The sequence below is a fragment of the Pseudorca crassidens genome, chromosome 16 (assembly GCF_039906515.1).
Source record: "Pseudorca crassidens isolate mPseCra1 chromosome 16, mPseCra1.hap1, whole genome shotgun sequence".
Taxonomy (NCBI): domain Eukaryota; kingdom Metazoa; phylum Chordata; class Mammalia; order Artiodactyla; family Delphinidae; genus Pseudorca; species Pseudorca crassidens.
In genome coordinates this window covers 31,101,435-31,128,302 of record NC_090311.1, presented here as the reverse complement: position 1 = coordinate 31,128,302, position 26,868 = coordinate 31,101,435, and the positions used below count along the sequence as shown (strand labels likewise).

General features: G+C 37.6%; 1 protein-coding gene across 1 annotated transcript in view; it reads right to left on the bottom strand.

Moving 5' to 3' along the window:
* TM9SF3 (transmembrane 9 superfamily member 3) overlaps positions 1-26,868 on the bottom strand; it is a 74,542-nt gene that overhangs the window by 46,852 nt on the left and 822 nt on the right. The window contains exons 2-5 of the mRNA XM_067709853.1: positions 17,840-18,035; positions 8,903-9,025; positions 6,365-6,525; positions 5,278-5,355 (exon numbers count right to left, since the gene is read on the bottom strand). Of these exons, the coding sequence (XP_067565954.1) occupies positions 5,278-5,355; positions 6,365-6,525; positions 8,903-9,025; positions 17,840-18,035 (558 nt within the window). The remainder of the gene's footprint in view (positions 1-5,277; positions 5,356-6,364; positions 6,526-8,902; positions 9,026-17,839; positions 18,036-26,868) is intronic.

Genomic DNA, 26,868 nt, shown 5'->3' with positions numbered 1-26,868 from the left:
TGATTTGTACGGTTTAATACATATATAAACTGTACAGCACCGTGTCTGGCACAGAGCAGTAAATAATAAATATTAGTTCCCTTCCCTCTAACTAAGCAACTACCTGAAAACGTCTTTAAAATTATAAGACTAGGGCTTCCCTGGTGGCGCAGTGGTTGAGAGTCCGCCTGCCGATACAGGGGACACGGGTTCGTGCCCCGGTCCGGCAAGATCCCACATGCCGCGGAGTGGCTGGGCCCGTGAGCCATGGCCACTGAGCCTGCGCGTCCAGAGCCCGTGCTCCGCAACGAGAGAGGCCACAACAGTGAGAGGCCCGCGTACCGCAAAAAAAAAATTATAAGACTAAACCATCATAGCTGCCCACCATGAACTTAGGCCACCTTCCTGAATGACCTGCTTCACTTGCTTCCAGTTCATCCTCTCCACCCTGCCGCCACCATCATGCACTCCTCTCCAAAGCAGCTATCCATGGTACAGAGAACTCTGAGGTACTCCATAGTTTCTCAATGCCCCCAAGGCTCTTGACTTTGATTTTACCCACACATTTGTCACAAAATTATGTCCAGATTCAGCACAGCTGACTTCAACTGTCTGTGGCACTGTCCAACAATTCCTTTATATTTTAATTCCCAAAATTTCCTTATGGATAGTTCCAAAATTTCTCTTCTCTCTCAATTTCATTTATTTTTCCCTTCCTCTCTATTTCCATGCCATCACCTCATACCTGATAGCTCTAATGGCCTCCTAGATGACGACGTTTATGTTTGGTCTTTCTCCTTCCTTTCAATTTATCCGACAAAAGCTTATCCAGCAAATCTTTCTGAAACATCATGTTCATGTATCACTTCACTATTCTAAAACTTACAGTGACATTCCCTATTTTCTCACATAACAAACCTAAACTATTTTCCCTAATATTCTGTACCCCTTGTAAGATGGCCACCTCAGCTTAACTAGCCAACCTTTCTTTCCACTGTATCTTATATTCCAATCAGGCCTACCGTTCCTCAATGACCCAAAAGTACAGCTTATTCACTTCCACCTCTGTATCCTTCTCAGAATTTCTTCTCACATGGGACCCACTTCTTTCTACCTTTGTAAATTCTATCTACAATTTAAAACCCAACTCAAAACCCCTGTCCTCCATAAAACCTCTCATACACATATTTTAATTATTCACAGATATTCTCCTGCTCTAAACTTCTACAGATACATAGAATATTTAACATGAAGGAGGTACTGTTCTATACAATTAGGATTTTAATTAGATTTTAACTTGGGCTAACATGCTGAGCATGTGCACTAGAGTGAAAAGCAGTACTGGCTGTTATCCACCCTGAGGCTTCAGGCAACTGATAAACTATGGCTTCCCCTGAAAAACAAGGGGCAGTCAACTGCCTCTGCCTCTTCATAAGGTCATTTCTTCCTTCATTCAACAATTTATTTATTAAATACCTATTGAAATTATAAAGGAAATAATGAATGCATTATATTTTGAAATATTTACCAAAAAGGGTTGTATAAATTTAAGTTTATCACAAAAGTATCACTTAAGATTTATAAATGCAGTCTATAATAATAGGCTTTTCCAAAGGTTTGATTTTGTTTCTAATCTGGGAAATTAATGACCCAGAAAAGGACAAGAGAGAAAAAAATTTACATATATATACATATATATATACACACATATATATAAAACTCATATCTCTTTTCAGTCAATTTATCAAATTTTTGAAGAGAAAAAGGTTTATATAGTTACTACTTAGTAATAAGAAAGATACACCCCAAAATGCAAAACTTTCTAGCAAAGCTCTCTATCTTCTAATCTAATATACAAACATTAAACTAATACCGATTATAATGTACTACTAATTAGTTAGTACTAACGTACTAACCTGACATTTTATAATATTCCTTTATCCCCCAAATTATAAAATGTTGCATGATTCTGAAGTTATTAACCAAGGGAAATATTTCTTTAAAACAATAAAGAAATGAGATGTCACAGAGGGGTTACTAACCCTACGAACTGCTGACTCCAGCACCCCTAGTGTTGCTAATCCGAAAGCAGCACCCCAGGTTTGTCATAAACGTTAGAACACTGGAGATTAACTAACTATACCACCAGGGCTGCCTCTTCCTGAGCACCTGCTGTGGAAACACTGAACCAGGTGCTTTATATGCACTGTCAAATGGAATTTCACAACAACTCTGCAAGGAAGTATAACCCCTGCTTCACTACTGAAAAGCAGCTAAACAACTGAGTCATCTGACCACAGTTACAGTAAATGGCAGAGACAGAGTCTGTATCCAGCTGGGGCTCCTAAGTCTATGTTTGTAGCCACTGTATTAGAAACAATCCCAACTCTTACACAGTAGATCCCATCCACTCCTGCCTACTCAAGGAAAATGCTTCAGTAATTCTCCCCAATCTCCTGAATCATCAGTTTTGTACTCTCTACTGAACCCCATCAACATAACAAACATATTTTTCTTACATTTCAAAAAAAAAAAAAAACCCAAAAAACAAACGCCCACCCCCTTCCTGATTCCATCTTTCCTACCGGCTACTACACCATTTCTGCACTCCCTTTAGTAGCAAACTTGCTGCCTCCAATTCCTCTCCTCCCATTCTCTCTTAGACCAGCTCTGTTGAGATTTTGCCCCACCACTACACCAAACCTGCTCTTTGTCAAGTTCAGTGATGACCCCAGATGAATCAACACGTACTTTCAGTACTCATCTTACCTGACCCATCAGCAGCAATTCAGAACTAATCTTTCTATCCTCTGTGACAGACTTCCCTCTCTTGGCTTCCAAGATACCATACAATCTTTTTTTTGCCCCATACCTTACCAATATCTCCTCAGGGCCCTTAGCTGGTTTCTCCTTTTCTCCCTGAACTTATACTACTGCTCCCAGGGCTCAGTCCTTAGTCCTCTTCTATCCGTACATACTCTTCCTTGGTATTGCACTCAGTCTCGCAGCTTTAAATACTATTTATATGCCAATGGCTACAAAATTTGTAGGCCTCTCTTTTGAACTCCAGATTGATATATCCAACTAGCTGGTCATTATCTCTGGATATCTTACAGACACTTCAAAACCACCATGTCCCAAACTGTACTCTGATCTTCCCCTCCAACTCTCCAAATACAGCTTTTCCACCCCACTGACAGCAGTTCCACTCTGATAGATGCTCAGGCCAAAAACTGTGGAGTCTTTCTCAAACTTTCTTTATCTTTCTATCCATCAGGAAATCATGCTGGCTCTACCTTCAAAATACGTTCACAATCTGGCGTCTTCTCGCCACCTCCACTGCTATGCCTTGGTCTGAGCCACATTTACTTCTTATCTGCATTAATGCGACAGCCTCTCCAGTGGTAACCCTGCTACTCCCCGTTTCCCACACCACCCATTTTCAACATCACAACCTGAAAGACCCTTTTTAAGAAGAGGTCAGATCTGCCATTACCCTGCTGAAAACACTATCCTGCCCCCTTTGCACTCCAAGCCCTTAAAGCAGCCATGGATGATCTGGCTCGTGCTGCCTCTGACTTCATCTCCTACTTCTCGTCCCCTTGCTCTGCTCCAGCCATATGGGCCTCCTTGCTATTCCTCAAGCACACCAAGCATGTTCCCACCTAACAGGCCTTTCCATGGTGGTCCTTCTGCCTGGAATACTCTTTCTCCAGATGGCCACATTCCTTATTTCCTTCAACTCCTTTAAGCTTCTGCTCAAAAGTCCATCTCAGAGGCTTACCCTGTCCTCCATACTCAAAACTACAACTTGCTCTATCCACAGCACTCTTACCCAACTGCTCTTTTTTATTTTTCCATGTACACATTTTTCAACATATTATACATTTTAGTTATTATGTTTACTGCATGTCTCCCCCACTAGTATGTAAGCTCCAAGAGGGCATGGATCTTTGACATTCATTCTCTAATGTATTCCACTTACTGAGTACAGTGCCTGACACACAGCAAGTGCTCGATTAATATTCGTTTTAAAAATATATATGGTAAAAAAATATATATATATGGTATACAGTTCTACTAGTGAAAATGCCAAAAGGCAGCCTTTCCATCAAGTTGTCACTACCCCATGAGACTAGAAGCAAGTAGACCTAGGTGTTCTGGTAGGGAATGTCAGTTGGAAGTCCTCATATTCTCAAATGCTACTTAAAGTTGAAGTTATTTGTGCCTATATCTTTAAATGGACTACCATGTTCAGGACTGCCTGAGCGCTAAATCTGAGGAAAAGCCCTGGGAGGGTCGGGGAGGGAATCATAGCTCCAGGAGTAGCTCACTAAATCTTTCAGCAGGGGCTAAACCTCAAAGATCTTCATTTTTTTCTCCTAGGACCCCATGGAAGATTAGAAGTAGTAACAGGTTCTGGTGGAGTCTAAATGTGGAAACTGGCTGCAATGATATAACTCTGAGACAAAAAAAACTTATAAGCCATCTCAAAAATTGGTGACTAATAAACTTCAGGATTTCAGTCCAAAAGATAGAAGAGGCAAGTCAGGAAGAAAGTCAGAAGAATGGATATATCCCCTTATACCTTGTAGTTTTTTCAGGTCCATCCTTGAAGGAGTTGAACGACAAAAATAAAATCTGTTTTTTGCTAAAAATAACCAAAGCTATCTGTACAAAACCAGCAGCAATGCCACTAGACTAAGGATCTGAGATCCAGTGTATACCTGCAGGTGAGGGGGTGGGAGGCATCTTTCCATTCTTGGTGTTTCTTTGTATGTGGAAGGATTTCCCCTGGCAGAAACTCCTGGTATCACTCCACTCTTGTATTCATTCCTCCCTAGAGGATGCATACATTCTGCTCTGTTTCTCCACACTGTAATTTTTACACACACAGGCACCCAGGGAGGAAAACTTGAAACAGTCCAGCACTGTCTGAGTGTAGTAAGTTTCTCCAATTCTGAGTTTCAATATTAAGAAGCCCACTTGACCACAGTTACAGCCACATTCTCCAGTATTAGCCTCATTAGCAATAAAAGTGGTATCTTGGCTTCCCATATGCTGTATTCTTCCTTGTGTATCTCTTCATTGGTTTAAACCAGGCATGATGAAGGGAGATTTTGACTGCTCCTCTAAAACTCTCTATCACTCTTATGACTCTGAGCTCACATCTGAAATCAGCCTTCGTTAAATCTTTGAGATCCACAACCCTAGCACAGTGCCCTATATGTGGCAGATGCCCATTGTTTAACTGATTGAAGCACATACTGAACGTCTTAAAATACACAATTTACCTACCCTGTGTTGAAAAAAGGATGGATCAAGGTATTTGTCAAATCGATCTTCAAATTTTACATCTGACTTTTTCCATTTTACCTGAAAAAAATTTTCTTCATTTGAAAATCAAAGCCAGTAAACAATAATCTGATAAAAAAAACTCTGAGCAAAATTTGAAAAGATTTACACACTTAGAATAAGATACTAGAGAAACAGTAGAAAGTTACTACCAATTTGAGAAGTTGAAATACATGATTAAAAAAACTAGCCAACTTTCCTCTCTGTGTATTAACAAAACTTATGACTTAGAGGGATCATTTCAGTTTTCAAGGACTATTAACTGTTGCTGACTTACATTCTCTGACCTCATAAATGTGATAACAACTCAATTAAACAGACCAAATAAAATAAGAATCTGTACATCTTTGACTTTAGATTGCATTAGTTTTATTACAATGATGTTTCTTTATAAGTATGGTTATGCAAATATTATTTGCCCTAGGTACATATGCCCAAAACTTGAAAAACTTTCAAAACTGTCTACCAGCAATGGATTCATTCCAGTTACCTGGAAAAAAACTACTGAAAAGAGAGGCTACCTACGTCGGATTTCTCTTCTTTCCACTACTTTTAATCCTAACAGAACAGAATTAACTTGACAGTTGCAAGGGGCTCTGACAAGCTCTTACTCTGCAGGAGTATCTTATTCCACCTGATAAGGCAAAATGTGGTAAACTATACTCATCCAGAAATTTTCAACATGGCATCATCTCTTAATCTTCAACAGTAAAAAGGAAAGAGAAACAAGGAGTAATGTAATCTAAAAAGTAACCATGAAAACACATGGCTGGGTTAGCTAACTGCCCAGTTATAATGGTAAAGTTTGCTGAAGCAAATGGTAGGTCCTGCCAATGCATAACAGGTATCTAATACTACAGACCTTAAGTAAACCTCCCTGCTTTTAGGAGGCTTACTTACATACATTAATAATAATCTGTTGCATCCCATTTCAAGCTACAATTTCAATTACTAAAGTTGTAAAACATACTTAATTGTTGATATTAAGTGACAAATACTGCTTCCTGTATACAATTATTTTAATACTTACCGAATATGACATCTGGATTTTAGTATTGGGAACCAGTTTCACTTTTCCTTCACTAGTTAGATTAACATCAACAATTCGATTTCCATTAAAACCTATTTCAAGTTTTTTATAGGTCCAAAGATAGTAATCTTCCCCATTTTCATCTGCTTCACCAACAATACCTTCAAAAGAAATAACACTTCACACAAGGTATGTAATATCACTTAGTATTTAAAATACATTAGAAGCTAAAAGCTCATTAAAAAACATTTTTATAAAAAAGCAATACTACCATTATTCCTCATGGTTAGAACAATGAAAAGGTACCGGCTGGACTTCTCTTTGTTAACGACTTGGCAAACACAAAACTATTTTCACACCATGGTAAAAAAAAGTGATGCACAGCTCAGCATAACCTATCACTAATTTGATCCTCAAAGTTCATGTTCTGTCATTAGTATCACCTTCATTGTAATAATCATGACTGTGTAGTTTATATTCCTTAGTATCTCAAAATTTCAGGGAGCACTATATCACTATCTGGCAAGGTTCTCAGTTTCGAGGTCAAACTAAAATTAAAACCAAGGTCTCCAGAGGTCTAGTCCAGTACTTTCTCTAATAACCTATGATCAACCCATTCCTAATAAGCTGCACATATGTGTATAGTGGGTACCAAAACTTAAAACGCCTCCCCTTTATACCTCAAGCATTGGACTTATCCCTGGGAAGTCAACAAAATGAAAGGAGAGTTGAAAATAAATGGTAATGAGGCAAAAATTAAAATGATCATTTTGATCACAATTTGGGATACTGAAGGAGAAGACTCAAACAAGGGAGTAGGTAGTACCTGAGGATCTCTCTCTCGTGCCCTCATACTGTCAGCTATTTATCCAATGTTCCCTACCCAAGCCTATATATTCATTAGCGCCTTAGGCTCTAAAAGTTACTCCTTAGGCCTTCCCTCTACGGTCAGTGCAACTCATGAAAAGCATTAGTGGGAAAAAAATGATCATTTCTTATTAAGAATTATTTGCTTATTAACCAAAGTTGTTCTAATTCGTACAAGTTCAAGGAATACAGTTTCACTTTGTTTGAGGTTGTAGAGGGATAATAAAATCCTTCTAATTTTAATTTCACCAAAGTTTATTTACCTATCTACTCTGAAAACTCTGAGGGTGGAGACATAATTATACCAAATAGGAAACTATTCTCTCTAAACGACATTTAAAAGACTGTGAAACCTTTATCCCAAGAAAAGCCAGATAAAGATTTTTTTCTGACAGGGTTTCCCATGGTTCAGACATTCTAGGACATCCAAAAGTATCTGTCCTAAACATGGCAGAAACCCAGAGCTAAAAAAGATTTATGTTAAGACAGGAAAGCACAGCTGCCATGTTGCTTATGGAGGCCCACAGAAATGACGGAAAAAACCTAAGGTTCTAGACATGAAACGCGTAAGCAATGCAAAAGACCTGCTCTCTCACCAAAAAAAGAGAAAACCCAGATTAATGTGGGTTCTCCTAAAACTACAGGCTCAGAAGTCTTCAGCGAATATTCAGCATATCTTCCTACTACCCTCAGAGACAATCACAGAAATGTCTGTTATACTAATTACAGTCATTTACATGAAATGCTTACTATTTATATCTAATTAACATGTAACACAGTAATGACAATGCATACAATTATATCTTGATATTAACTTTCTTATAAATTCCATCTTAGTACCATATTAAACTCTGGGCTGATATGTTCAGTCTTTCAGTTTGCTGTTCATGAATACAGTAGTCTGCTAATAACTTTAAGAATTAGAATATTAATTATATATTTTTTATATATAAGAACAAGTGTCCAAAGACCAAAAAACAAAAACAACAACAACAACAACAAGCCATTAAGAGAAAAATGTGATCAAACATGCTGGCTGTGATAGCTGGCTTTGCTTTGCATATTAAGTAATTTAATCAAGCCCAGCACAAACAATGTTTGGATTATGAATAAGTTGGTATTAACTACTGCATTGTTCCTCTCCATTAACACAGATGAACAAGGACATAAAACATAAAAAAGTTTTTAAAATTTTAAACATAATAGACTTTTGGAAAATAACATAGGAACTAGCAAAACAAGTCATTCAGGAGACTATTATATCTAAAAACCATACTACCACAGTCCCACATGAGAGAAAGCCAGAATATAACTTTAAGATCCTATTCAGTCCCTTTGATTGTTATTTGATAAAATAAGTCAAAATAAGATGTGAGAAAAATGGAGGGAGGGGGAATATTTCGGATTGTTCAAAGCATCTTTTGACCTCTTGAATATGAAAAGTTACACTGTATAAAAGTTATATTTTCAGGGATTTTTCATGTAAAGTTTGACAATGTCAAAAACCCTTCAAGTAACAGGAAACCATAAAATTGATGTTAAAATCATTCTGTGGAAAACAGTGAAAACACATTTATTGATTCAGTGTACAATCACCTGAATAGTCATTACATAAATCTTGCTTATTATCCAAATATTCCCCAAACTTTAAAAATAACATACAATACTTACCCCATATTGGTAAGTCATCTATGTACATCTGGTACCAGTAGTGATTTTTGATAGCATACACAAATGCATCTCTCTTTTCTTTATCTAAGTCAATTTCACAGTAAGTGGCTGGCATCATATCATCTGCATAAAATAAAAATTGCAAATCAGTACGCTCATTTGCAAAATAGTTACAGGAAGAATAACACACAAAAAAGCCAACATTTCCTGAAGTTAAAATTTCTACTCATAAGAGTTGAATCTCGGTGATATATATATATGGATTCAGTATACAATTCTTTCCTTTTTTGTGTATGTTTAAGATTGCTCACAATAAAAGAATTTTAATCATCTTTACTTTCAAAGATTATCTCACTAAGTGAAGAAAGCATCTCTTATATACAGAAAATTATACAGAACATTTACAAAGTAACTTTAAAATGAATAAACTGATTTAAAAACAGAAATGAAAAAGCTTAAAACACATAGGAAAGTTTTCACTTCATACAAAAACTCAAGAATATGATCTTAAATAGAGCTAACAATTTCTAGCTATGAGATCTCTGAGATAAATATTCATTTGAACATTCCTGGAAGTGCAAGTCACTGGAGGCCACAGATTCTATGAGGAATCCCAGTGACTCTTCATAATTCAGAAGATTAAAAGGCAAACCTCTATCTAGCAGGCATCACTGTTTATAAATTACCCAAAATTCCCTGGAGATGAGTCATTTCCACTCTTGACTGCTTTTAAAAATACTCCTATCTGAAAATAATATTCAGATGGTCTCTAACTTATAAACCTTTCAAAAATGTGCTTAGGATCATTAGTTTCTAAATAAAACAAAGCAAAACCTGAAAAGCACTCTAGATGTCCATCAAAAGGACTGAACTGTTTTTGTATGTTACTTAAGCAACTAGGAAAAAAAAGAGAAATCAATCTTAACAACAACAACGAAAAGCACAGATGCTTAAGTTCTCCTGTACTATAATACTGGTTATTTAAAACATGAAATACAACTTCCTCCAAGAAACAATGTTAAATTTCCCAAATGTTCATTAAAACAACTTAAATATAAATTGCAGCCAAACTATAATTAAAAGCCATCTATAATGTTGTTTCTACGAGAAATAACAATCTGACGTATAACTCCAGACACCACCACGTTTCCCCAGTTCTCAACAGAGAGAATAGCTTATTATTGCTCAGCCCAGAGTGGACACCCCAAAACTACAAAACCAAAGATGGCAGGAAACACTGAAGTCCCATGAAAGAGGGACAGGGAAATTCTCTAACCCAGTGGGAGAAGAAAACTGCTTTGTATCCAACAACAATGGCTTCCACACACATTTTCTTTCTACCCAGGCCATTTTTAGGCAGCAAGAAATTTAGGGTTTTCATAATGGCAAAAACTGAGGCTGAGCAGAGGAGAAGGCAGGGAGAGTTAAGAGAGAGATTACTACAAAGGATGCCTACAGCAGGAGCTAGGAGAACTGGCAACAGGAAATTATAGCTACAGAGGAGAGAGCAAGAACCAAAGGAAGGTCCAGGTTGAGCAGCAACGAATGGCCACAGTGGCGTGGGAGGACTCACAGCTACCTCTGCGAAGCCACCAAACTCCTTGCTGTCACAATCAGATATTCACTGATAACTGTCATTAATAATACAGCAGTTTCCTGTATGAAGTTCTGAGATATGCAATATGACATTTACCCGTATATAAAGCTTTTAAAAGATTCCTTACAGTCTGAACTTTAGTTCAACTCTCTCTTTCCCCACGCTCCACCATCCTCTCTCCCTATACTCTAACCAGACTCAGCCACCTGCAGTTCCCACACACCTCGTGCTCCCTTGGCCGCCGGATTTGTTGTTTGTGCAGTAAACCCCACCTCACATGTCCATCCTAAAATCTTTCCCATGCCTTACCCTGTCCCCCAGAGTAATCCCTGATTCCCCAACCCTCACTCCTCTCACCACACAGCCTGCCCCCTTCACTGAAGTCCCATGGCTTTCTCTCCATATCTCCTATGGCACCTAGGCCTACACCGCGCACAACCTCACACCAGTATCTTAGCTCCTCAAAAAGACCATTAGGTCTTGAGAGCTATGTCTATAACTGATCATAAACTTTTTGGCTCCAGCTATGCCTGTTTCAGTACGCTGCACAGAGCAGGCATTAAACAAATAAAATATTTTAACAAATTTTAAGAGCATAATTTTCCATTTATTTGGCAAAGGAAGTCACTAAGTACATCAGAGTATGCACATATACATGCATCTGTGTGTGAATGGTGTGTGTGTCTGTGTGTAAGGACAAAATGCCAATATAAACAAATGAAATTTTTGAGCTGAGTATCTCCGAAGGATTGACAAAGAAGTCTTGAAGAATATCTTTCACTAATACGAAACCTAGAAAAGAAATGTTGTGGTAAAAGAGAAAACATCATTATGGAAGGCTATAATAAGGGCCTGGTTGGTCATATTTTAATGAAATTCCTCTTGCAGGCAAGTAAGCAAATACAAACATCACAAATAATTAAAGAGCCTGGTTGCTCAACTGAAAAAGCACTTCTCTCAGGAGGGAGCCGCTTTGAAGATAACGAATTTAAGTGCCTGAGTATACCAAATCACCACTCAGCATTCTACATGACTGGAAAACAATCTGAAAATCTATTACCACAAATCACTACTTTAAAATTACAATAGGGCATACCCTTCTCACAGGAAATACACACCTATGAATCCTGAAGGGGATGCAATTAATATCTTACCAGTGCAAATACTTTTTATGAGGGAAAAAAGAAGAAAACCAAAGTTATAAAGTGGCAAATGTCAATACTGATTTTTCAAACAGAAAGCAAGGGTAGATTCTGGAAACAACATGCCAATAAGTCTGTCATCAATTCTCAACAACACTCCAGACTAACAACTGAATAGACAGTGAAAGCACTGAAAAAAGAATGTGACAATTATTCATGAGTTCTCTAAGAACATATCATGCCTTACTTTGTTTAGTTTCTCTTTTAACAGCATTACTGAACTGGAAAATCAGAAATACTCTACCTCAAATTCAGCAGCACTTAGCAAAGTTTCTCATGAAGTCACTATAGACAAACTACAGAGAAATGGGCAGAAACTTGGGTTTTAGTCTGGGTTCCACTACTTACTAGCTCTGTGAATAAAAGCAAGTCACTTAACCTCTGAGAACCTCAGGTCTCTCAACTGTAAAACAGATAACATCTATGCTATCTCCTTCCCAGAGTTGTTTTAAGGACGAAAAGTGCCAATATATTCACAGTGTTAAGTTTTCTTGAGCCACACACCCCTTTGAGAATCCAATGGAAGTGATATCTCTCTTGCCCTCCCAAAATGCACAATCACTCAAAATTAAGTGTACAATTCCAGAGGTCCACAGACCCCTGACACCAGAGCTTCTGGTTCAACTCTGTATACCCAGAGTCTTCCACAGGGCTCTGGAATACAGTAAGCTCTCAAAACTGCTGAATGAACTTTTTACAGGACTGGAAAAACTGGCATATTCACCATTAATTAATCAACCATCTACATAAACCAATATTGATTAACTGACCAAACTGGCTGGCAGTATAAACTGTACAATTTTTTTCTAGATGGCTATTTGGCAACACGTATCAAGAACTGCCTTAAAAATGATTATACCTTTTGATTCAGTAATTGTACTTCTAACAATTTAACCTAATGAAACATTCATAGATGCATTAAAATACTTATGTGCTAGTATAGCTAAATGCATTCTTATTTCTAACAGAAAAAAAAGCAAAAGCAAGGAAGAAAAGGAAGAAAGAAGAAAACAATGAATATCTTGTCATTGGGAAATGGGGAGAAATTACAATATCAAGTTATAGAATACTATATAAATATATTTTAAACAGAGTAATTAACAATATGAGGACAAGCTGATAAGATGTTGTGGAAAAAAAAGAAGAGTAAAAACTAATTTATACATAACTTATTAAACGAGCCAGCAAGTGCTTAGAATGGTATCTGGTACATAATAAACACTATACAAGTGTTCATTAAATACATTTTTAAAAATCATATATGGAACATGAACCCAATATTTAAACATTTTAAATAATGTGGATGAATGTAAAGATGGTCAGAAAGAAAGAAGAAACTGTTACTGGTATTTATATCCAGGTGATTTTTATATTCTTTACACTTCTCTGTAGTTTCTAAATTTTGTACATTGATCCTATATCACTGTTAAAATCAGAAAAAATATATACACACAACAAAAGACAGATGTCAATCTGAAAAGAAAACAAAAAAAAGACAGATGTCAATCTGAAAAGAACAATGTTAGCAATGGTTTAAATAAGAACTTATAAAAAGAGCATGCTTATCAAATTTGCAGTTAGCACAAAGTTTAAAAAATTGCTAATACCAAGAATTCAAAATATCTAGAGTCAAGATTCAATACAAGATTCAAATTATTTGGTCCAGCTAAAACACTTCAGTTGAAACCAATAGGACAAAATATTGCATCAAGTTCCCAGACTTCCGATTAAACAAGGCAGATTAACCACAAGTGTCTTTTACCTCCTGAAACTCCATTAAAATGTCAATAAAGGAATAAAAAGGATGTAGGCACACAAGGACAAAAAGAGGAGAAGACAGTGAGAAAAGATTTCAATCAATGTTGGGGAAATGGAAGACGGTGAATGACTAATAAGGCAGAGGAAACTGTAACAGAAGGGACAACAGGATTGTTGTCACAGAACACAGGAGACACTCAGAACTTGGAGGCACCACAGACGTTGAAAGGTAGAGGAGAGATAGATGTAGGGCTGAACACACAGGGGAACTGTATAAAAATATGTTTACGGAGGGGTTGGATGCCTAGGTCCCCTCCTGCACCCATCACACAGCTAGATGAATAATCTCCTCAACCTCCCCGCTGCAGACCAGAGGCACTTTCCCCTAGAGAACTTCAGCGGAGAGGCTCCAGAATCAGGAAGAGCAGGAATAGTAGAATCCAGGGACTGGAAACAGGGTGGGGTTCACCTTAAGCAAAAATCTTCGTTCGGGCTGAATGAAAAGAACTGCCACCTCCCAAGCCCTTTCCCCACCCTTTGGCAAGCAGGCTTAACTACCCAGCCAGATATCTGGAGGGAAATACCGCATAGTAGTTAAAAGCTCAAACTCTTAACGCTAGGCTGCCTGGGTTCAAATCCTCACTCCGCCACTTTCCATCTGTGAATCCTTAGACAAGGTTACTTAGCCTCTGGGCTCCAACTTCCTCATCTGAAAAATAGGTATAATACACCTCCATAAGCTTATTTCGAGGATGAAAACAGACGAGACTGAGAATCACGGAACTAGAAATACATATGGCTCTAAGCAGCCCTTGTCATATCTACATAACTGCAGTACTCTCAACTTACCATTTCACTCTAGAGAAGTAGAAGAAATACTAACAAAATAATTTCACCCCTCTGTTAAGTTGGAATACTCAAGGAAGAGAAAATTCAAGGGAAGATCAATAAAATAAATGGGAGGAAGGAATCCTCTAGAAGTCAACTTTTCAACAATTAATATCCTTCATTATACTGCAAGAATTCTCAAATGAGATGGAAGGGACTGGGTGGTGACCTCCTCTGCTTAGGAATTACTATTCCAGATCACCTAATGATCATAATGAACCAATTATAATGAAGAACAAGTAGGCACAAACTAGGTGCTAGACAATTTATTAAGAGCTCACCATGTCTTAATAGCTAAGGATGCAACAGTGAACAAGAATGCAACTGTCCCTGCCCCAGTGGAAGTAACTAAATTACCCAGCAGGCTAGTGCAGCAGCTTGAGGATAAATCAAATCCTACACTCAATAAACTAATTTAACATTTCATAATTGCTAATACAAAATCAAGTTGGAAGCACAGACACACACTATGTGCTATTAGTATTCATAACAATAACCATTTCTTGAATGTAAACTATCAGGAACTTTGATAAATGATGTACATGCACTATCTCATTTAAACATGACAATTCTACCAAGTGGATATTATTTCCCTCATTTCATAGATGAGGACAATGAGATCAAAGAGACTGAATACTTTGTCCAGGACTACATAGGTAGGCAGAGGCAGAGCTGAGATGCATCAAGTCTCTCTGACTCTAAAACACGTGTTCTTTCCACTCCACAATGGCAATATTCTAGGGGGTACCCTTGAAAATTATAGGGTAATGATTTCAGGTCTGGTTGAAAGATATCCAATTTAAGTTTGCCCTTTTCATTTAATTTTGTCTAAATGTTCTCAATGCAGCATTTTGTCTAGCGATAGTATAAAAACATTTAGGAAGAAAAAAACAAAGTTGTGCATAAAACCTCAAAAGGGAGCTTTTGAGGCATCCTACATTAGACTCAAAACTATTGCTAGTTCCCTATAATAGTCTATTTAGTGACTTTCATTTTACAAAACCATACTAATCCATTTAGCCTGACAGAATCCACTAGGTTAAAAAAAAAAAAAAAAGTTGTGTGTTTGTGTGTATGCACATATTTAAGTGCGTATGTATATGTATAGTTTTTCCTAGTTTCACAATATTTCCAAAATTTTATTTTCTTACTATAATATGCCTTCAGAAGAACCTTTAAAAATCAAATACTTAAGGGATGAAAGATTAACAATATAAATATTTCTACAGTTTACACAGGGACAGAGGGTTCAAGTTTCCACACAGCATTAGTATGCTGTGATACGCCTTGGGTAACTCATCTTTCGGCCTCCCTAACAGGAAATCAGATGACACAATCGCTAAGGTGCATCCCACCTTTAAAATTTTACGATACTACAAAGAACAACCAGGAAACCTCACAAAACACTTTTCAAAGCACAATCAACTTTATCTTTGAACGGGGTAATCAAGGGTCTACAACAGAAAGAGAAATCTAATCAGCATTTACTATTGCATCTGGACCACTTAACGTGGCAGCTTCTTTAGCAGCATATCCATGATGGAGTGTAGAGTTGACAAGACTCCAAGGAACCGCCGACTCTTAGGGAGTAACATCTGGCCAGTTCTGATTCTTTTCATCTAAAGGTGTTTAGTCTGAAAGGAAAATAAATCCCACTTTTATAGCCCACGAAAACCATACCCCTCTATCTAAATAATCTTTCCATCTCAGCCTCAAGAAACTAATAAAAGAATGGTTAAGACAGCTGAATGAGTACTCTTCTTTAGTAAATAAGAGTGAGGACTGCAACAAGTGATGAAATCTGTCCATAGCAGCAAAGTAGGACTTGGGGTTTTTGCCTGTTTTCTCTCTGGTTCCTTTTTAATAAATTAGAAATGTGTACCAAATATGGAAAAGGAGAGAGTATGTGAATAAATGTAGTATTGAGGTTCCCAAAGATCACATACTCTAGTCTAACTTTTCTCCTTACCTGTAATTAAATATTTAAATTACCTCATTAAATTAAAACAAGCCTCAGGGCATGTTTACAATAATTCATGAAGTTATAAGCCATGCCACTGTGGTTTAAATTTACAACTTAATTTTATAATTAAGCCCCAAGAAATAATACATGGGAAAAAAAATGTAAATATGTATACCTATTTTCAACAACAGTAAGAAAAAAAATCCTAAAAACAAGAATAGAATTTAACAAATCAAAATTAAACATTATCTTCAAAATATTATCTTTAAAATATCTCATTTCACATTCTCCTCCCAAAAGCCTAAAAATATCAGAGGTCAGTTACTATTCATTTTATACATGTAGACAATGAAGTCAAAATTGGAGTAAACAACTTTACTAAAATCAATAGAGTAAAAGAAATAGAATTGAAATTCAAAGCTTCTGATTATAAGATCCATGCTCTATTCAAAAATCAAGACACCTGGGGCTTCCCAGGTGGCACAGTGGTTGAGAGTCCGCCTGCCAATGCAGGGGACACGGGTTTGTGCCCCGGTCCGGGAAGATCCCACATGCTGCGGAGCGGCTGGGCCGTGAGCCATGGCTGCTGAGCCTGCGCGTCCGGAGCTCCGCAACGGGAGAGGCCACAACAGTGAGAGGCCCGTGTACAGCAAAAAAAAAAAAAAAAAAAAAAAAAAAAAAAAAAAATCAAGACACCTAATCAAAGATCCTCCAAAACTTCAATTACTCAAGCTTCTGCTTACCAGGTTAAAAATGTCCATGCAGGAAATACACACTCTGACAAACTTCACAGAGAAAAATAAAAAATCTAAACACACTCACAGGAACTGATAACAAAGAAGATACCTGCATAATAAATAGATAAGGAGGGTATTTTTCCAATTTTAACAAGTCCTTGACTTAAAATTTTAAACCACACAATCTAACAGGTACTGAAGATAAATTAATACAACACTGATAAATACATTGAGCCAATGGTACAAGTTTGAATTTGAGGCTTTACACATAATTTTTAAGTAACCATATAGCCCATTACATCCCCACTCCTCTGGAAATTACCTCATTAGGAATCTATGAAGGCTTTCCCTGACCACATTATGTCCAATCCTTAAAGGATTTACTAGAAAACACTTTTCAGAAATAAATATGTTAAGGAAATGTAATTTTATGAATAATCATTTATTTTATTATTTTATAAATATTCAAAATAAATCTTTGTTAGTTACTAATATACTTTTCTACACGTAATACACTTAACTTAGAGATTAAAACACATTTTAGGGTCTAGAGCAGTGGTTCTCAACCAAGGGCAAGTAGCAATGTTTACAGACTTTTCAGTTGTCACAACTGGAGAGTGCTACTGGCATCTAGTGGGTGCGGGCCAGGGACTCTGCTATATGTCCCACCCTGTACAGGACAGCCCCCACAAAAAAAAATAATTATCTGGCCCCAATGTCAACAGTGCCAAAGTTGAGAAACCCCAGTCTACGATCTAACTTTTATCATAAGGACTATTAAGGTTTACGTACCTCTGAATTTAATATCCAGACCACTAAATTCCAATTCAACTCCTTGAAGCGCTTCTCCCAGAGTTTCATGGTAGTGACTGATGCTTTTTTTTGACCCCACACAGAATGGAAGTGAAAAGTACTTGTATGTCTCTTGGCGATTATGGTAGGGCCCAACAGTATTCATCCATAAGACAACTTCCTCTTCATCTTGATACTGAAACCAAAAAAAAAGCAAGTAAGAATATGTTTTTTAAAAATCTAATTCAAATTAAGGGAATATTTGTTATTTGTTCCAAACAGAAATGTACTATCTCAGTTTGGGAAGCTCTAAAATAAAATGCTGGAAGCTTGTTTCAAAAGGATGGTCAATGTCTACACATTAAAAATGAAATTCGGGGCTTCCCTGGTGGCACAGTGGTTGAGAGCCCGCCTGCCGATGCAGGGGACACGGGTTCGTGCCCCGGTCCGGGAAGATCCCATATGCCGCGGAGCAGCTGGGCCCATGAGCCATGGCCGCTGAGCCTGCGCGTCCGGAGCCTGTGCTCCGCAACGGAAGAGGCCACAACAGTGAGAGGCCTGCGTACCACAAAAAAAAAAAAAAAAAAAAAAGAAATTCAGTGAATTTTAAAATTATATCCTCTGATTGTGGTCTCAAGCAGATTCACGTTTTCCAAACTTTGTTTTACAGAAGATACTGTTTAAACAAAACCCAATAACCTATAAGAACATGTTTATAATTAATATTTACACTATCAAATAACGATGAACCTAAAACCAACATGATTCACCATGCTAACGTGGACAAGGAAGGAGGAAACAAAATCAATAGCTTATCCAGAACCTCATGTTAATCACTAGAAACTCCAAAAACCTAATGCTGTCAGCAAGCACAAATAAAATTTCATCTCCTTTTTTCCCCAAAGCCATTGATCAAAGTACTAGAGAGGAGAGAAATGACTAAACAAGCGGAAGAAAAAGCCATACTATGAAATCTCCACAGCCCATTCAAGTCATTCTATGTTTCCCTTTATCAGCCTGAAAGACAGGTACTGCATGCAAATTTCCTTGAATAAATATTATGGCTTTATCCATCAGTGAATACTATATGCAGCTAAACCTGGAGTGTGGTCTGATGACTTTGGGTAGGTGACGTCACCTTTCCAGAGTCCAACGGGGGGCAAGTGCCAAAGATTTCTAAGATCTCCTCAAGTCTAAAATTCCAATGATTCTATGAAAAGCAGTTACCTGAGTAATTTTAAAACTAGTATTCCTAATTAGCAATACAAATTAAAGACAACAGTTGCAGCTTAAGTCAACTAACAGTGCAGAAATTAAATCAGTGAACAATTATTTACTGAGTGCCTACCATGCGCCAATAATTGTGTTTGTTGAGGATACAGCTTTGAACAAGACACATTCCCTGACACACTGGAGCTTAGAGCCTAAAGGGAAAGATGGACACTGAACAAGCAATTATAATAACGTAGGGTGCTGTGGAGCACGTAACAGAGGAACCTATCCAACTAGCCCAACTACCAAACATTACCTCCAGTCTTCCATATAAAATGAATAAACATTTTCCATCAAAATCCAGTATCTCCAAAACCAAACTCATCCCACCCAAAACCTAACCCCCCAAACTTTGTTATTCTAATGGTACAATCCTCTCAGTCATGGCGACTCAAACCCCAAGCCCCCCGCATTCCAAAAAACACTGACTTGTCTACTCTTAGCCAAAGCATCTGCCTCTTTTGATTCATACCACCACCATAGTAGGACTTAGATCTAATCACCTCACCTTCAAACTTAATAAACATCTCATTGTTCATAAGACATTATCCAGGTACCTCATCAAGGAAATAAAAAACTACCTGACTTTTTGAATACATGAGACATGTACCATGCACAGCATTAGGTGTTAAGGTTATAAAGATAAATAACATACTGTCCTTTCCTTTAAGTAGTTCACAATCCATAGTGGAGCCAGACAAGTAAATGATTAACAATGAAGAAATAAGTATTACAATTAAGGTAAAAAGAGCTATTGTAGCAACAATAAAAATGATTAATTCTGCTTTGGCAGAGAAGGGTCAGGATGAATAACAATATAGAAAATCATAAGCTGTTTCAAGTGAATTCAGAAAAACAGCTGTAGATAACCTTCATGTATGAAGGAACCAATCAAAGGTCTGAATGTTATACATAGATACCCATTCATAACTACTCTTGTCACTTTAGGGGGTTGACAAATATACGTATGCCACCACTCTTCCATCCAATGTTCAAGGTTACACTGCACTAATCAATCAAGGTACTCCTTTCTGCACAGGGATATAATGTAAGAATTCTCAGAACGGTTCTCTAAACCAATCACTATCCACTGAACAGGGCTGGTATTAGAATTGAAACCTGTTCACTGAGTAGAAAGCTCTTGGCATAGTATCATGTACACAAAAAGTATTGAATATGATGAAAAAACACTGAAGAAATGCTGAAATGAAAGTTTATTAGCAACTTAGTGAAAGAAGTTTGAAGTATGTGCACTGACTGAGATAGCATCCTTTGAGAGAAGTAAGGAAGGCGAGGTAACCAAATGCATCCATTTAGGATTACCACACTGAAAGAAAGGACCTATTCTGCAGAATTTTTATAAATGTAACTCGTGAAAATAAACACAAAAACACTTTCTCTATAAATCCTAATACTCATATTCCTTTAAAAACAGACAAAAAACTTGAACATAAATACTTGTTAAAACAGAGCATTCATTTATTTCATACATACTGAAACACAGGACTAAAATAATTTAAGGGTCACAGTATGCGTTAAACTACACGTTCTGAAGTCACTCATTTTAAACATTCATGAAACCTTGATGGGGCAGTAAAAATCTGACAACATGATGCAAACTATACTATAACAAAATGTGTACCATTCTTTTGTGTGTGTGTGTGTGTGTGTGTGTGTGTGTGTGTGTGTACCATTCTTTAGCCTAGGATTCCTTCTGGGAAGAGGACTGAAATAGGGATTAGAAAGAAAAAAAAAATATATATATATGTAACATAGACACAAACATATATATACACAAATACAGACAGATTAGGGTGAATATTAAGGCTAAAACTGTTTTTCTTTTCTTTTCTATTGCTCCTTATGCAGACCACAATCAGATTTCATGAACTTAAAATGTTTACTTTTGGGGCTTCCCTGGTGGCGCAGTGGTTGAGAGTCCACCTGCCGATACAGGGGACACGGATTCGTGCCCCGGTCCGGGAAGATCCCACATGCCGCGGAGCGGCTGGGACCGTGAGCCATGGCTGCTGAGCCTGCGCGTCCAGAGCCTGTGCTCCGCAACAGGAGAGGCCACAACAGTGAGAGGCCCGCGTACCACAAAAAAAAAAAAATGTTTATTTTTCATTATAGTTCTTATTTATCCCTGAGAATAAGTGTTCCCAAGACAACGTCAAGGGAAGAGTTCTTTTTCAAGAGAGAAAACGTGTCTTAAAATATCGTGAAATTAGAAAATACCAAATGGAAGAAACTTTTTAAGGAGAAAAGCCTTTCCTTTCCCTAAGCTGCCAGGAAAGTCCCTGGGCTCCCCCAACTCAGTGGGAAGACAGCAACAGGTAAGGCTCTTCCCTCCACCCTTGTCTGAAAGGCTAGTCTAATTTGCTTTCAAAACATTCCACAACGTCCTAGCAAGCTCTTTTTAGATACTTTCCTCGGAAAAACTCTTAGCTGCCAATGACACGGAGAAAGATGGAATTTTATAACTTACCTGCAGAGTGTAACCAGAAGAAGGGGAGAAAACAAATCAAACAGGCACAGCAGTGGATCAGGAGATCCCTGAGCATGGGGGTGGCTCCTTCCATGAGGCCTCCCTGGGAAGCAGCCAAAGGACAGGAGGCCAATTCAGACTACCTGCATTCCTCACTTCACTGTTCCATTCGTTTCCAGGTCTCAGAAGTTTCACTGTTACACTCAACTTCTACGCTGGCCACTCCAGCCAAAATGGCTTATAACACTGTCTTCCTTTCCTTTCCTGCTCCACCTTGTTTCTTACGTCATTCCCCCAAGTCTATAATGCCCTCCTCCTACCCACCTGGCCGATTTCTACTTATCCTTCAGAACTGCCCAAATCCTCCTTTCTCCAATCCTCAGGTCAAACTTTAACTGACCAATCACTAACATGCACATGCTTACCGTCTTTTGGGATAGTATCATTATTAGCCAAAACTTAACAAGCACATACCATGCGCTGGGCATATTTCTAAGGTCTTTATATAAACATTTAATCTCTCAAAGCTCTGTAAGACAAGTCCTATTATTTCCCCCATTTTACAGATTCAAACAAACTAAATAGAGATGTTAAATAATTTGTCCAAGATCATTCTAACTAATTAGTATCACATTTACAAGCTTAGGACTACATTTTCTGCTAATCCCTAGTCAGCTTCATTAACTGAAGAGCAAAAACTAAATGAAGGAATATGGGGAAAATACAGCTGTACAAAGCACCTAAGGAAGTGCTGAATGCTGAACAACTTTTCTATTTGAGCCTTTAATCTGCACTAAGGAAAAAAACCTTCCTAAGAAGCTCCTTGTCCTCTGATCTCAAAAGGAATGACCTTCATTCTCAAGAAGTCACCAATGTTGGATCTCTCATTTAAATACTATTTATGTGCTGGGTAAGTGTAGGTGAGGAAGTTTCCCTCCTTGATAGAGATCGTGAATTACTTTTTCTCAGAAGGAACACTTCAGGAGATAATGTTACTGAATTTCTCGTGTAAAATCCCAATAAAGAAATCAGAATTTATGTAGACAGGCAAAGGACTGAGGGCTCAGACTAAGCACCCAAATGCCATCATTTTTATGGGATGAGGGGAAAGATATATGCTTACTTTAAAATACATATCTGAGAAAGCAAATTCCAGTTCAGAAAAATATTTCAGAAATCATAATTTCAATGTCTTTTAATTATTTAAAACACATACATCAGAATTCTAATACATATAAATTATCAGTGTATTTTTGGATAGTCTCTTGAGATAACTGCTCTCTCCCTCTCAAAATAGCTTTGTACCTAAATAAACTTTTAGGCTACCATAGAGTACAGCTGAAAATAGGACAATGAATTATGACACTTCCTAAAACTAGATCCATATTAAAGCACTCACAAATTCACTTGTAGCTAACAGCTTATCCTCTTTATAAATCTTCACATATGTTTTACTAGTGCCATACTCCCGACAGAGACAAAGACTAAAGGCTTCATTGCCTAAGTAAAGCAAACAAAACATCTTTTTTTTAGCCCGTAGTGTAATAGTGCTTATGGCAAAGGTTCAGAGTAGGCTATCCTAGACACAGATCGGGTCCTTTCAACATTACCTACCAGAGATACAACGGGCCACAAAGAAATGGGGGTTTAACCTAGGTAAATCACAACAGGCATCCCCAAGACTATGCATCTTAAATGAACAATCGTCTGCATTTGTTCACTGCTTTAAACGGTAGGGTTATCATGCTTCCAACACTGCATATTCTTATTCCTGGTGGATCCCTAATTACTCAAGTCACTCAACAAGCACTGATTAAATACCAGTTGCTGTGCCAAGCACAGAGCCTGGTATGTAACAGACGCAGAAAAAAAAATTTTTGATTTTCTGACCTTGAGGAAACAAAGCCAAAAAAAAATTCAAGGCTCCAGTGTAAACCATAAAATGCTTTTAAGATTCCTGTGCCACTGATTACTGTTTTTTTGGTGCTGACATTTTTACATAGTATTACTATGGAAATTATATGTTCAAGACAGGTAGAAAAAACGACTAGAAATCAGGTAGCTCAGACTCTTTCTGTGGCCCTGGGCCAGCCACTGGGCCTCTTCAGGCCATTAGAAAAATGAGTGTGTTGAATTCAACGGTCTCGAGTCTTTCCAGTTCTAAAATTCTATGATTCTCAATTTGCAATCCTTTTAATGGAGTCCTCTGGAATCTTAGGAGACATGATAATCTAACTCTAGATGTTTCCAAGTGCTCCAACTGTCAGAAAACCAAATAAGCATAAGCCATACCCTATACATCTTTCACTCACTCTAAAGTGTCCTTTTTATGATCCTTCAATCACCTATTAAGAGCCTGTCTTTCATGAAAGTGTTCTTTTTTATTTAAAACAGTAAATTTGGGACTTCCCTGGTGGCACAGTGGTTAAGAATCCGCCTGCCAATGCAGGGGACACGGGTCCGAGCCCTGGTCCGGGAAGATCCCACTACTGAGGAGAAACTAAGCCCATGTGCCACAACTACTGAGCCTGCGAACCACAACTACTGAGCCTGTGTGCCACAACTACTGAAGCCCATGCGCCTAGAGCCCGTGTTCTGCAACAAGAGAAGCCACCGCAGTGAGAAGCCCGCGCACCACAACCAACAGTAGCCCCCGCTCACCGCAACTAGAGAAAGCCCGTGCGCAGCAACGAAGACCCAACGCAGCCAAAAATTAATTAATTAATTTTAAAAAAACCAAAACCAGTATGTTGCGTAATTCATATATGATTCAACTTTTAAAAACTGAAAGGAACCCATTTTTATATATTCTACATGTGTATATACTCTAGAAGTCAGCAGCACATTCCCTTCTCATTATTCTTCTGAGAATATTAAGAGCGTTGGATAAATAAGCACATAAAAAATGCCATATGAGTCAAATGGTCAGCTGAATCCTAATTCAGTAGGTAAAGTAAGAGAAATCAAGGGCTTTCTGGAACTGCATGAAGTAGTCAGCTGCTCCTTCTTAGGACCAGCTATAGAATTTGTGAGGCCCAGCACAAAATGAAAATGCAGAAAGTATTAAGAATTTCAAATGGTGACAGCAGAGCATTAAACCAAGCAGTCTTTATGTCTTACACACATTAAGCGACTGCAAGGGTCACATGCCCACTGCAGCCCTGTCCCTCTTTAATGCTAACCCAAACACACCTTCAGTAACAACCCACTATGGAGCTAAACTTACCCAAACATTTAAGCACTTAAAAATACTATCAATACAGAGAATTATTCAATTTAATGCCAAGTGTATTACTATCCTATTTTTAGGATAAAAGGCCGTAGAGCATATCCTATGAGAGCGTAGAAGACTATAATTCAGTTTGCCTGAGTTCAAATCCTACCTCTACCTGTACTGGTTGTGTGGTCCCAGGCAAGTTACTTAACTTCTCTGGCATCCGTTTCCTCATCCATTCAAAGGACATAAGACCACTCACAAGATTATCAATGTATGTTTAAAATATGAGTTAATACATATAAAGTACTTAGAACAGTACCTACCACATATTGCTACAAAAGCCCTATTAGCTATTATTTCTATCTGGAAACTGCCTTCATAAAAAGTTAATCTAAAGGGCAAACTTTAACTTCTAAAGATTGTTCTTTAATTAATAATCCAATTCTACAAGTATTTATTAAACACTTACTCAGCAACCTTCCCTTGACAATTTTTCTCCTCCTTCAGTATCATTCTGTCTTCATTAGCTACTTCTGCCTTCTTGGTGGAAAAAAAATTCACTTGACCATAGCCTTTTCAGTATTATTATCTGCTTGAGGTGAATGCCTAGTTTTCAAGAAATATTTTCAAGAAACTTGTAAGAAATACAATATTTTGGCTAACAGCCAAAAAATATATGAATGACAAATTTTTTAGTTATATCTTAATGCTATTCTTCCTATAATTTTTAAAATAATAGGTAACCAAGTGAGAGCAGTTCAATGTAAACATGACTGAAATAAAATGGATTCTAAATTTTTTTGTCCAACAATTCTCTCATACGTGTCATATTCTCTCAAAAACCTTTTATCCAATATTTCATATTCAATTTCTGGCTTCAAAAATTTAAATGTTAAAGCAGAAACTAACACACTATGGTAAAGCAATTACACTCCATAAAGATGTATAAAAAATTTTTTAATGTTCCTGGCAATAAAATTTCAATGAAATTGGCGTTTACATTTTAAATCTGTAAATTAATCTAAGACCTTTTTATTCACCTCCAATTTGTGAAATTTTAATTAATACGTACTTTTCCCTATTACAGCAGTTTATATAAAACACGAGATAAAAAAGTAAAATACTACTCTTAAGCTTATATGCCTGTATGGTGGAACTATACTTGAGACAATTCTGAGTTTTACACAGCAACTTTCCTTAAGTATTCAAAAAATTGGAAAAATATTAGTAACCACTGGCTAAAAGAATGCCCATTGGAAATGAACACTTCTTACACTTTGAGACAAGTTACTTGACGGAAAAAACAACAAGAAAATGTTTTTAACTGTTTAACCAGTGAACAAAATTATCTTAAGGTGAAAAGTCACAAATACAGCACAAAAACATGTCACCAGCTCAGGATTGTGTCCCTTAAAAAATATACAGGTAAGAAGTTTCTGGCTGTGACTGAAGGTACAAACGCCAAAAGTTTAGAACTGTTGTTAGCTAAAAGAAGAGCCCAGCTAACCTACCGACTAGAGAAAAGAAGTTTGGTTGCTTCATTTTCTCACCTGTCAGGAATGACAGGAGACTTGCAGATTTAGTACCACACAACCTCTCGTGCAAAATCGTATCATTAATTAGTTAAGGTCTAAAAACACAACTACTCACAAGCACTCTCTAATTTACATGACTTTACTGCCCTGCTCAGATCTACCTTTCAGAAAGCCACCGACTTGCATCCCTAAGTGAAAGTCACTAGAGGAGTCGGTAACATCCAAGCTTTGATGTGGAAAATGCCAATTAAATAAACAGCCAATCAATTTCAGGCCAAATGCAAAAGGGAGTGTTCCCAGCCAGACAAGAGGACTGGGAAACTCAAGACCCCTCACAGTCAGAAGCCGCCTAGTTAGAGACCACCGGAATGGGAGCCTCATCTAGGGGCCAGAAGAGGGTGAAGAGAAAGTTACAAGAAAGGCCTCGCAAGCGGGTGCGTGTGGCTGAGTGCCTGTACACGTGTAAAGTGCTCTTCACCCCAAGTTTATCAAGGCGGTCCCCACGCCAGGATTATGA